General features: G+C 45.5%; 2 protein-coding genes across 4 annotated transcripts in view; one reads left to right on the forward strand and one right to left on the reverse strand.

Moving 5' to 3' along the window:
• SFXN1 (sideroflexin 1) overlaps positions 1–12,416 on the forward strand; it is a 47,648-nt gene that overhangs the window by 1,404 nt on the left and 33,828 nt on the right. Inside the window, exon 1 of one of the 2 annotated variants that reach the window (XM_074883883.1) lies at positions 7,008–7,072. The exons of the other annotated variant lie outside the window; for it this stretch is intronic. Within the exon in view, the coding sequence (XP_074739984.1) occupies positions 7,069–7,072 (4 nt within the window). The 5' untranslated portion in view covers positions 7,008–7,068. Of the gene's footprint in view, positions 1–7,007; positions 7,073–12,416 lie in introns of those variants that run through there. 2 annotated transcript variants of the gene reach the window in all.
• On the reverse strand, positions 214–4,105 carry DRD1 (dopamine receptor D1). 2 transcript variants are annotated; one of them, XM_074883881.1, is made up of 2 exons: positions 3,688–4,105; positions 214–3,385 (listed from the first exon to the last, which is right to left on the reverse strand). In XM_074883881.1, the coding sequence occupies exon 2, from the start codon at positions 3,375–3,377 to the stop codon at positions 2,022–2,024; it is 1,356 nt and encodes a 451-aa protein (XP_074739982.1). In that variant the 5' UTR covers positions 3,378–3,385; positions 3,688–4,105; the 3' UTR covers positions 214–2,021. The 2 variants fall into 2 exon arrangements, with proteins under 2 accessions (XP_074739982.1, XP_074739981.1); XM_074883880.1 differs by having other exon boundaries at positions 214–3,433.

The following is a 12,416-nucleotide window of genomic DNA, read 5'->3' on the forward strand; positions in this document are numbered from 1 at the left end:
CAGAGTGTGGTTGTTTCCAAACTGTGTTTACTGCTTTCAAATCCTAGTTTAGAGCAAGGGCTCAGAGGTCTCTCACTAGAGAGGATTTCTCCTGCTTCTAATAAAAATTCCCATTTGGTGTGAACCCAAATAAGGGCAAATGGAAAAAGAGGACCTGTCCTTGCCTTTAACACGATCAATACAACTGCTGAAAACCAGCATGTATTTAATAAATGCAATGTAGATTGCTTTATTTGACCTTCTGTTCACAAAATAATTTTATTATATGTATGAAAGCAGCATACAGGCAATAAAATTATGAAAACATTCACAATACATAAATACACAGACCTGATGCAGGATGTATATAGTTCATTAGACTTTAATTCTTTTTCCTCTCAGTTCTCTTTTCCTGACAACACCTTTTTTTTTAATATATGTTATGAAAAACTTGCTCCAAAGGGTATTTTCTCCCATTCAGAAAACAAATAGCTTTCTTTGAAGCCGCTGAATATTAACACCCAGTGTTCCTGTTGCTAATGTTCACTGATTGCTTTTGGCGTTACAAAGGGAAAGCAGCAGGGAAAGACAATGAAGAAGTAGCAGGCTTTTTGGATTAAACATTGGCAACTTTTTTGGAGCTCATAGGACGTTTTTGACGTGGGGGCTGCAGTTCCATCCATATTTAGAAATGTCTTAATCCAAAATGGTAATGAGGCACTATTCCGTATTGAATGGACTATCGACATGGTAATTACTAAAATGTAATGTCCTCCTAGTTTCCAAAGTAAAGCACTAGGTACCTCACTTTTTAATTCTGACTGTGATACAGTAGCAGACAGACAGCATGATCCTGGTGGTACTGCAATAATACAGATGATAACGAGGTTTGGCATTTTTACTACCATTATAACCAATTGTGTTTGTTCAGAAAAGATATCCAAGACTTGAAATAAGAAAAGTCTGAGAAAGCTCTTTATCTTACATAAATACAAAACATTATATACTAAGAATTGTTATCTAAGAAGCTTTTCTTCTCAAATTGGATTCTTCTTAAGGTTGTAGTCATATTTAAGGTATTTACAGATCCACAAACTTGACATTCTAGCAAAGTCTTTGTAACATGAAACTTTTAAAAATAAATAGCAGCAATTTCTTTTATCTCTATAAGGGAAGAGAATTCACAACTCAGTCAACGCTGTTCCTATCTTTTGAAAGAAATCCCTCTTTAAAAAAAAAGCCCACAAGCAAATGAACTCCACACAGCATCGGTTTTGTTGATTCCTTCATCTCTTGCTGAGCTTCTTAACATTCCTACATTCCCCTCACCGGCTCTCCAGACTATCAGAGCTTGTAATAAAGTGCTGACTGGTTGACTGGTCAAAATGCAGTTATGACACTCAAAAAATATCCCATTATTTAGACATCTTAAATAACATAAATAAAGCTAGATCTGTTATAACATATGAAAAATATCAATTTAAAACAATAAATAAATAAAACCAGTATCAACATATTACCTCCCAAAGCTTTAAAAATAACCATTCTCATTATAAGGCTCAATTATTTGTCAGAAATAATTTTAAGAAGGCATCTACCTACCTTTATAATCCCTCAGTCTTTAATTAGGACCTGTTAACACCCACTATCACAAGACACAGCAATCTTTTAACTTCTAGTAAACATTAAATACTTAACATTTATCTTTTGCCTCATTTTAAGCTAGAAATTGGTTTCTCTGTGTAGAAAGAAGCAGTATTTTCTTTGTCACTGCACTGTATCTAAATTCATATATTTTCCTCAGCATGAACAGTACAGTTTAATATCCTTTTTTATAACCAATTTTCAGTATCTTTTTCAGTTTATTGTTTAAAATGCTAAATTTGCTTTGAATGCCAGGAAAATTAATTCTGGGCTTGGTGTAAACGTGTATTTCTCCCTAGAACTTAGCTTCTTACCAAAAAATCTTGTATATCTTTTTTTTCTTTTTTTAAGATTATTACAATACACACTATTATGTCTTGCTGGGTAAACCTTACTGTTCAGGTTTTATGCTGCCCATTTTGTGTAATGGGATTGATCTTTTCCAAAGAAACATCAGCTTCATAATCCAAGATACCCGACAGTGCTGGAGACATTTTCTCCAAGGTCTTAGATAGTTCACCCTCTTCTTCTTTTTTGAGAGGTTCTTCTTCCGGACAGATAATTGCATGTGGAATCAGATAAACCAGATTAGACTCTTTGGGGCTGGACCCTTTAGGCTCGTGTTGGCTCGAAAAAACAACTGCTCCATTATTGTTAATACTAACAGTCTCTATAGCATTGCTGGACATAGGGCAGAGCCTGTAGCATCCTAGCAGGGTCGAAAATGCCTTCCGGAAATCAGCATTGAAGGCATAAATGATGGGGTTGAGGGAAGAATTAGCCCATCCAAACCAAACAAAAACATCAAAGGTGGTGGAATTAATACAGAAAGCTTCTGCTCCCTTGGACGGTTGAGTAGGCTCGCAGAAAGGAATCATGCAGTTCAATACAAAAAATGGCAACCAGCAGCACACAAACACCCCCATGATCACCGACAAAGTCTTTAAAACCTTTGTTTCCCTCTTGAAGGACATTTTGAAGTTGCTCTCGGGTTGCTGGCAGTCCATACTGCTCCTGTTGCCACTCGTGTTCTGGCAGTTCTTGGCGTGCACTGCTGCTCTCTCCAAAGCTGAGATGCGTCGTATTTGCTTCTGAGCAATCCGGTATATCCTCGTGTAAGTTACTATCATGATGGCCACAGGTATATAGAAGCTAATTAGAGAAGAGGAGATGGCATACATCCTGTTTAGGCTAGAATCACAGTTGTCCATGCTTATACCTTGTAAACTGGCATTTAGGTCCAAAAAGCTTGTGGTTGTAGCCTTGTGCCAGTTCAGCTGCACAGGGATGAAGGAAATCAACACGGACAAAGTCCACGCCACGCTGATCATGATGAAGGCTGCCTTGGGGGTCATTTTCCTCTCGTACCTAAATGGGCTGGAGATGGCCCAGTATCTGTCCACACTAATGACACAGAGATTTAAGATGGAAGCTGTTGAGCACATAATATCAAAGGCCACCCAGATGTTGCAAAACGAACCAAAAGGCCAGAAACCGGCGATCTCAGCCACAGCTTTCCAAGGCATGACCAAAACTGCCACTAAGAGATCTGACACAGCCAAGGAGATGACAAAGAAGTTGGTCACCTTGGACCTGAGGTGGCGAAACCTAATGACAGCTGCACAGACCAGTGTGTTTCCCAGCAGCGTGGAGAGGATCAGCAGTGAGAGGAAGCAGCCCGTGAGGATCCGAAAGGAAGAGTCCCTTTCCACCAGCAACCCTTCCCCGTCCATAGTGGTGTCGTTCCAAGTCATAGTTTCTCCTGAGGGAAAATCATACCACGATTTTCATGACGACATCAGCTCCTTTCCTTGCAGAGATCAGAGACATCAAATGTCCATTAATTACTCATCACCAAACAGACCAAAGGTCCTTTCTTACGGTCCCTTCGCCCCCATACGGACTTCACCCACTTTGAATCATCCTGAACAACACTGAAAGCTCTATGAGCAGGAATTGAAAATGCACACATACAGTCCACCCTACGGACTGTTTTTTTAAGCAATCCCTTCAGAAACACACTGCACCACCCCAGCATGAAGTAGCCTAATTCAGACAGCTCACCTGTGAATGTTCTGCTGCTGTCCTCTGCAAATACACCCCACAGAGAGGAAAGCAATCACTTTTCCATGCTTGCATGTATTCCCACTTAACCAGGCTATTGATCGAGTGTTTCCAGCGTCCATTGCACTAGCCTTTCATATTTACTGACGCATACTATACAAAGTACTTTTTCTCTAGCTTCCTCAATGTCTCAACGATGAAACACTCCATCCTTCCTCCTCGGAACACTCCTGTTACAAAATGCATCAGTTCTCTGTTTCTGGGCAGCGTCAGAAAGAAAATCTTCACTTTGTTTCAAACTGGTGTACACTTCCAAAACAAAGAAAATAAACATACACTAGGTGTGTTTTAAAGGTTTTCAGTAAGAAGTAGCTCAGGTTGTTTAGTTTTATTTAAATCAGAAATGCTGGCTCCTACCTTTCACCTCTGATTCTCTGTTTGCTCTGGGATGCAGGGCCGTTTCTCCTCCTCTTTTAGTTTTGGAATTGCATAGCAAATCTTATATACAAAACCAACACAGAAACACTGCATTGCATCAGGTGTGTGTGTGTGTGTGGTTTTTTTCCCTGAAAGTGCAAATTGGCAGGGGAGAAGTAAAAACAGGAACCGGCAGAGTTAGACCATCAGGAGTTAGTTTTCAAGGGAGCAGCAGGTCTGTGCTGTCGGACCGTGCGTGACGGACCCCACCGGCGTGTGCCCAGCTACCTCCATCCCATGGCCCCTGCTGATCACTCTGCAAACTTTGTTGGCCAGGTCAGTCCCAGTCGCACTTTGTACATCCCGTCGAAGCAGCACATCAGGGCAAAGCATCCCAGGCAAAAGGCACGGTATTCCCAACACTGGCAAGAGCCGAGTACCAGTCCTTTCTTCAGTCGTTGACTGGAAGGAGAAAGAAGGGCGAGAGGAGGAGAAAGACCTGAGTGGCCTCCCCTCAGCCACGACGCGGGGTGCCACGACGGGGGTCCTCTTCCAGAGGGGCCAAGTCGCTTTAACACTCTGCTGCCAAGTTATAGCTCTCCATAACTACCCCGGAATAATCCCACCTCCCGCTCAGCGGGGCTGCTCTCCAGGGATCGGGTCCAGCTTTTACCATGCTTTTTCCCCTCTCAGAAAAGCGCAGGCGGAGGCAGCTCCTCACGCTCTCCCGCAGCCCGCCCCGGGCCGCGCATCTCCGGCGCCGGCGGGTCCCGGCGGCAAAGGCTTTCTTCTGCCCGGGGCTGGGCTCGGCTGCATCGCCCCTCCAGGAAAGGTCTGCCTGCCCGGAGCCTCCTTCCTAAAGGATTAAGACAAGGGAAAGACAGGCATGGAGGGCAACAAGCAAACCCCCTTCGCCTCCTCTAACACTTCGATCGGGCGCAGCTTCTCCCGGGCAGCTTCTCCACGGTTTTTTTGCCGTTCTGGGGAATAACGTCCCTGCTAATCAGGCAGCCGGGGCGAGAGGCAAAGCCGGGCTCCTGGAGCGGCTGTGCTGGAGCTTAGCGCAAACGGGCTTACTCTGCCCCGTCCGAGGTGCGGGACGCCTGGGGCGCTGCGCGATGCCTCGGCGCTGCGAGCCGCCCGGGTTCCAATAACTGATGCGGAATGTAAGTACCGGCACCTAACTCCGGGCTGGGCGATGCTCAGGAGGCGGGCTGCCGGCCGAGGCACCCGCGGCTTCCCCGAGCCCCACGGGAGGGAGCAGCATTACCCCAGGGCACGCTCAGGGGCGGGGGGGTGGTTTGGGGAGCGGCAGGGACCCGCTCCCGGCGCAGCGGGTAAGGGGCGGCGAGCGCGGCGGTACTCACCGGCACGGCGGGGAGAGCCGGGGCTGGCGGCGGGCTGGGGCCAGGGCAGCGCACCGCTCCGCGCCGCCTCTCCGCCGCCCGGCGCAGCCGCGGCCGCCGGGCTCCCTCTCCTGGGCGGCCGCGGCCCCGCAGGAGGCGGCCGCCAGCTCCGCCGGGGCGCGGGGCAGCCCCTCGGGGCAGGGAGGCTCCGCGCCGCCCCCCCCCCCCCCCCGCCTCCCCGTCCCGGGCCGAGCCCACCGCCGGACCGGCTTAAACCTCTGGCTTCGTACCACAGGGCAAGGGCACGGCCAGCCCGGGGGGCACGGGGCGGGGGCAGCCCAAGGCCGGGCTCCCAGCGGGGTGCAGCTGCCGGAGGACCCGCACCCCGGCTGACTGGTGTAGGCGAGGGGACAGCAGAGGACAAACAAACCGGCTCCGGCTCTTCGGACCCGACGGAGCCTCGGAGCGGGCACCCCCGGGGGCAGATGCGGAGTTTCGTGTCGGCAGAGGAAAGAAACCCAGAGCGAGGAACTGCCGTCCTTGCGCGCAAAAACCCGCCACTCTCTTCAAATCGTGTTCTCTACTTTGCAAAAAGCCTCCCGGCTCGGTAGTAAGCTCCAAAACCAGAGCGGTTATGTCCCGAACCCCTTCTTTCTCCAGAACGGTTTTTTTCTTTCTTACCTTAGCCGCAACAGGCAACGGAAGATGAACAGGATGATTTGCAAGTTGCTACTTTTGCATAAGAATCTTACTAAAAAAAAAAAAAAAATCAGAAAATTAAGATAGAAGACATCACAGGGAGGTTAAAAATCTCCTAGAAGTACAAATAAGCTCACAAAGTTGTCAAGATAAATTTCGTGGGGTTCAGCATCAGTGGGGTTGTTTTTGTGCCATCTATAATTTTTCATAATGTCAGTTAAAGCAGATACAGTGCTAAGCTAACCTTGACTAGCTAACTAAAACATTTGTTTTCTTTTTCCTCTCTCTTTCTCTTTTTTTTCTTTTTAACTGATTCTCAGCAAGTTCTTATTCCCCCCTTCTTATTATCCTGTCCTTTAATCATCATCCATCCCCAGAGGAGGGTGAAAATAGGCAAGAAAATTAATTCTGTGGTGTTTGGTAATAGATATCTCTAATGAATTCACTGAGTTTTCTTTTTCTATTTGCAAGATTATTTTTTTTCTCCTGTTCTTAAAGCACAGCACAGGTGAGGTTTACTGCGTGATACTTACCTTCTGAAACTGTAGCATGCTCCTGTTTTTCAGTAGAAACCCTAGGCTGAGGGAAACATTGCCTGCTTAAGAAATCCCTGAGCACATTTGATCTTATTTGTAACAACTTCCAGAGGCTTCCCCAAAATGGCTTTCTACTGCAGCCATCCTGGATTATTCCAGGGGAAATCACAACTCCAGAATACACAAAGAGCACAGTTTTCAAGGCATACTGGAGAGAAATGCTGAGGTACACAGTGCAGAGAAGAGAGCAGTGTGCTCTCTCTCAATCATCTGCTTATCAGCTCATGGAGCAAACTCTTTTTTTTCTGTTCATTCTTTCTAGGGAGTAGCCTTTCCTGAGGAAGAGGCTGAATTCACCGTGGAAAGAACCTAATGCTGCTCATATGGGTGAGGGTTTCATTTGAATCTGACATTTTAGAAAGCCTTTTAGCTTCCTACTCACAGCAGCCTATAAGAATCTCACAATCCTTATTTATTTGGCAATTCAAATACCTGCCCAGAAGTCAGAGCCTCCCTCCTGCCCCATCTCTAAGTTTTTGTGATCAGTTCAGGGATGACAATGAGGTCTGGCTCAGCCGAGACCGTACTAGTGGAGCAAAGCCCCTTCAACAGCTACGCAGGTTTTAACCAGCGTTTCATGCAGGGCACCCTGCTGTACTCATTTGTCACTTCAGCTAATTTGTAAGCTTTTAAAATTTTCATGACTTAATAGTCATACCCAGGTGAGAAACAAAAGTGAAATCCATTAAACTCCTATTATTATTTAAGTAAATTTAGTGGTGGGATTAGGCAGCCGATTGACATGACTCTGGGAGCCAGTTACACAAAGTATAGGGTGAATTTTCCTTTTGTTGTTCTCTGGCTAATCTGCCTCCAGCCAGTGAGAGAAGGATCAGCTCCTGTCCAGGTCGGGACTTGCTTAAAATTGCCATCAATAGGAGGATGGTGCAGGTGTTTCTTGGAGATTCAGAAGGAAGCACAGAGCTTGTTTAATTCTCCCTGGGTACCCACATAAAACAGCTGCTTAATTTTATTTCATGCTTTTCAATCACTACTGACTGATGCTGGAATCAAAGCAGTGCCCAGCAAAGGAAAGCTTTTGTGTCTCTGTTACCACCCTGTGAGGCACCTGCTCCTCCCAGGAGACTCTGGTTGGAGAAAGCCCTATTTGGTCCATATGAAGATTTTAAAATATAAATACTGAGTAGCACCGTGAGCCAAATGATCTTCATCTGAACAGTAATTAGCTACCGGAAGACCAAGACAGAGTTGAACAAAGTCCAGATCTTGCATTGAGAGATAAACATGCATTAATCTACAAAATAGTACACATACTAGAGCTGGAGAAAGGCCGCTTAATTTACAAAACAATATTACAGTACGTGGATACAAACTGTACTCACATCACTCTTGGGATGACTTTTTGAGTCTGTATGCATGGGATTTATTAAACATGAAATCAGCCGAGGCATGTTAGCTGAAATAATGTCTAAAAGAGATGTCAGGTTTCTAAATAACCGGTTATACTAATAAGGCGAGATAACTTTAGCCTCAATGTAACCTTCTCAGAAAAATCAAGGGTTCCTGGAAATCGAACAACAGCTATGAAAGATCAGTGAAGCACACTGGTTAAATTGATATTATCATGTTGGGCATTCCACAGGGAAAACCACGGTAGTGAGTACAAAAGCTCAGAGCAGAGAATAGCAGTAGAAAAAACTATTTGCTGCTAAAAAAAAAATCTCCAAGGATCTCAAGCTCATTCTTGAATGATAAAGATCCACCAGCAGGGAGAAAGGATCAGTGAGAGAAATTATTTCTAGTCCCCAAACACTGACAACAAGAGGCCTAAATATTCAGTATTGAGTGTGGGTGCTTTTTTTTTGACTGTAGAGCATATCCATCTGCAGCTGAACCTTAGAGTCATGGGGATTCAGTAGGACTGATCTCAAAAAGCACATCCGTGCCCTTGTGAATGTTGGCTTTTGAACTATTTCCAATGGCAACCAGTACACAAAGCATCCCTGGGTATCAGGTCACTGGTGAAGTATGTGCAGAAGTCTGGACACTGACAGGGAAAAGGAAAAAAGCCCAAACAGAAACACCATGTGTGAAAGTCTGAATTTAAATGACTCGTTTGAGGCAGCTAATTCAGACAGCAGCAGGGCTGGACACAAAGGGTAATCCAAGAAGGGTGTAAATGGGAAGGATTTGTTGGGCAGTGCTACTGGTTCCCGGGATCTGGAGCTCATGCACTGGCTGTGGGGTGCTCACGAGGCAGGACCAGACACTGCTGCTGCTCTGGCATCTCCCCTCCCTGATACACTGATGCTCAACAGTTGGAGGGCAGCCCCGGTCCCAGCTGGGACAGCTCACCTCCATCCCTGGGCCACAGTGGAGGAAGCCTGCAGAAAGGATTTTGGCTCTGTGGGCGATCAGGCAGCAGCCCCATGTCTGCAGAGTTCTGCACACAGAAGCTTTAGGAGTGGTGGAAAATCATAATTGGGTTGTTTGTAAAGGGAAAAGAGCAGTGTTCCCCTCCCATCCCTGCTCCTGCTCAGAGCCCGTTCAGGTTCTGTTCCCCCTTTGCTCCCTCACCAGGATCCCTCTCTACATTTGCAGTCCAAACCCAGAGCAAAGCTGGTTGGTTTCAGCTGTAACCCCCCAGATTTTACAGCAAAATGGCTATTTTGGAGAGAAGTGGAAGACAGGAAAAAAGGAAATACCAAGCCCGTGGCCAGGGATCCAAGCAGAAGCTGTCATCTAAACAGTCCCCAGCCTCCTGCCACGCAGGAGCCATGGGTAATTTAAGCTCGGTGTGATGCTGCCAATAACCGTGTTATTTAATCAACAGAGCTTATGCAGTGACTTTTTATGGGGTTTTTCCAGTTCCACCCCCTCACTCCCACAGGAGCAGAGAAAGAAAAGTTTTCCACAATGAACACTTGGAGTGACCCTTCCTCTCACAGCTCGACCTGCTCCGTCAAACCAAAGGCCGTTACTGGATCTTAAATCAGCCTGGAAATCGCTCAATCAGGGAAGCCTAAGATTTCCCCCCTTCTCTTTCTGGGATTTCCATCTGCCACACATATGGGGTAGGAGAGGAATTACTGCCCTGCCAACACTTCCCTCCAGAGTGGGTAGAGAGCCAAACTGCAAAGGATAATGAGAATAAATTAGAACTGAGAGGAGAGGAGAGCTCTAAGAAAAAAAAAAAACGCTTCCTCCGACTGCCTCGTCCCTGTGGCACGACAGAACAGTGCCAGGAAATCCACAGCAAACCAATAAGACCCCTTCTTTAAAACCTAATCTAACCCAACAAATACAAAATATCTCAAAATTTCTGATCATTTCACTGACAAATGTAGACACTCAATGTACTGCTGAATTTTATATTCTAATCCATGCATATAAAAACACTACGCAGCTGATTGCTGAGGACCTACTATATGAAATAGCACATAAACTAGTAAGTCAACACAAAAATACAGACTGGGCCATTGCCTCCCAATTTATGCTTTATTTACATATGCATATTTTTTTTAATACTGTAGAGCTTGCATTTTTTTCTTTCACTCTGCATTGGACAGACATTTTAGGCCCTCAGAAAAATTGGAGTTGAATATATGAATCAAAAGAAAAGTCACGGAAAAAATGACAGCACTTTCAATGTTAAAGATGGCTTTGACATATTAGTTAGTATCTCAGAAATTAAATAAAGCCAGTAATACAGAATGATTCATTAGAATGAAATTAATCTGAGAAATAATTAATTCTGAGTGGATGGATAAAAAGAATACAAATAGATGTATTAGCAGCAAAACTCCTCACAGATGAGTGCTACAGTGATTTCTAGCAAGAGTGGATGAAACTGCAGATAATTTTCTTAGCAGATGGCTTGGTAGGTGGCACTCTCCCCTCCTAAACTGGTGTTACAGATTTACTCCTGAGCTGCGTGCCAGCACAAAATGGATCCTTCCCCATATGCTAACACAGCACCTGATTGATGGATGGAGAAGAACTCTTTACCTTCTACCAGCAGATTTTTGTGGTTTTCTGGTGCAGGACGTGTGACAATGAAGAGTGTGCTCAGTACCTGCAGGAGCCCATTGCCCCTAAGGGTTAGTGGAGCAAGTGAGCAGTAGTTTGTACTACAGTTGATTATTAAGTCCACATTATTGCACATCCAGTATGGTCAGGCTCCAGAGCCCTTCCATCATCAGGCTACAAATCCTTGAATTAAAGATAATTAAACTAGTACTTACCAAAAAAATCGAAGCTGATACTGCACAAAGCATCACTTCTTGCTCGTAGTGAAGACTGACAGAAGCATTTCACACCGGTGCTGCAGGGAGTCACAGGAGCGGGCAGCTCTGCCAGGGACACCCAGCCTGGGCTCTCTGCAAGGGGGGCAGCCCCACGGTGCCCACGCAGTAGCGCAGCAGGTCCAGCTACAATTGACAGGGTCAACCAGCAGTCCAGCAATGTCTAGACCACTCCAGATGTCCCAGTCCTGCAGCTCTGCTGTCTCAGGCAGCATTTTCCCCTCTGCAGCTCCCCAGACAGTCCTGCTGCCGTTGTGGTGTTGCAGCTGTATCAACCCAGAGTCTCACCTTCAGGTTCTGGGATTAAATTGTTCTTGGAGGCAAGATTGTCAAAGTCCTTTCCAAATCACCCAGTCTGGGCCTGATGGCAGTCAGAAACATAAAGTTAAAACACTGGAACAATATTCCAAACAAGAATCCACACCAAGGTCTAAACTTTGGGCTGCTTCACTCCTCCTGCCACAACTTTCATTTGAACTTTTGAAAAAAGCAGGGATCTGACTGTATTACCCCAAACTATGATACAAACCCAAATTCACTTTCACCCTAGCTCATCTGGATCTGTTTTCCTGTTCCAGCCTCTGTGCCTGTTTTACCACATCAGGCAGGACTGTTTCATTCCAGCAGCATAGGCAACACGTCCCTCTTTGCAGCCTGCCTTGATGCCCTTGGCTTGTCCCTGCCCTGTGTTGCTGTGACAGTCTCTAACAGATAGTACTCTCTCAGGCTGGAAATGTTCCCTGAGTTTCATCATCCACTTGTCAAAATCTGTCTCAAGGTCAGGGGCCTTCCAAGTCAGCAAGTTCCCCCTGATCCCTTCCCACAAAGCTCAGCTGCCCAGAGCTGGGCTTGGTGCATGCTAGGGCTCAGCTCCGCCAACACAGGTATTCAGTGTCTCTTCTTCAGTTCATTAAACTTACCCTCTACATTTAGGAGACATTAAAATTAGGGATGTCTTGTAGGTACAAGTTACACTTTGGGAAAGGCTATGGTATCTCATCCTATCTACTTTCTGTCTTCACTTTCTTCCCCACTCTATAGATTTTTCTCCTCTGCTTTTCTCAGCATTACTTTCTAAGAGCTTCCCCCAGGTCTTTAGGAACTACAGGATGTACAGCTCAACCAGGATTTTTCCACTGACTTTCTTGCATTATTCTACATCTTCTTAGGAATTTCACATGCCTTTCTAGGATTTTCCTCTGAGAATGTCCCCTCCAGCTTTCTAGGAATTACCACCCACCGTTCAGGAGATTTCATATTGCTTTCTAGGAAACCTTTCTATTGCTTTGCAAGTATTTCTTTCACCTTACTAGGAATTTACATTTGCTTTCTAGGAATTTCCAGCTGCTCTTTAGAAATCCCTAATGCTCTTCTAGAAATTTCCCTGATGCTTTCTAGTAAGTGTG

The sequence above is a fragment of the Strix uralensis genome, chromosome 14, assembly GCF_047716275.1.
Source record: "Strix uralensis isolate ZFMK-TIS-50842 chromosome 14, bStrUra1, whole genome shotgun sequence".
NCBI classification, from domain to species: domain Eukaryota; kingdom Metazoa; phylum Chordata; class Aves; order Strigiformes; family Strigidae; genus Strix; species Strix uralensis.

What these genes read in the sequence shown, in the direction of transcription:
- DRD1 (XM_074883881.1), bottom strand. Translation starts at nt 3,377, where the DNA reads ATGACTTGGAACGACACCACTATGGACGGGGAAGGGTTGCTGGTGGAA.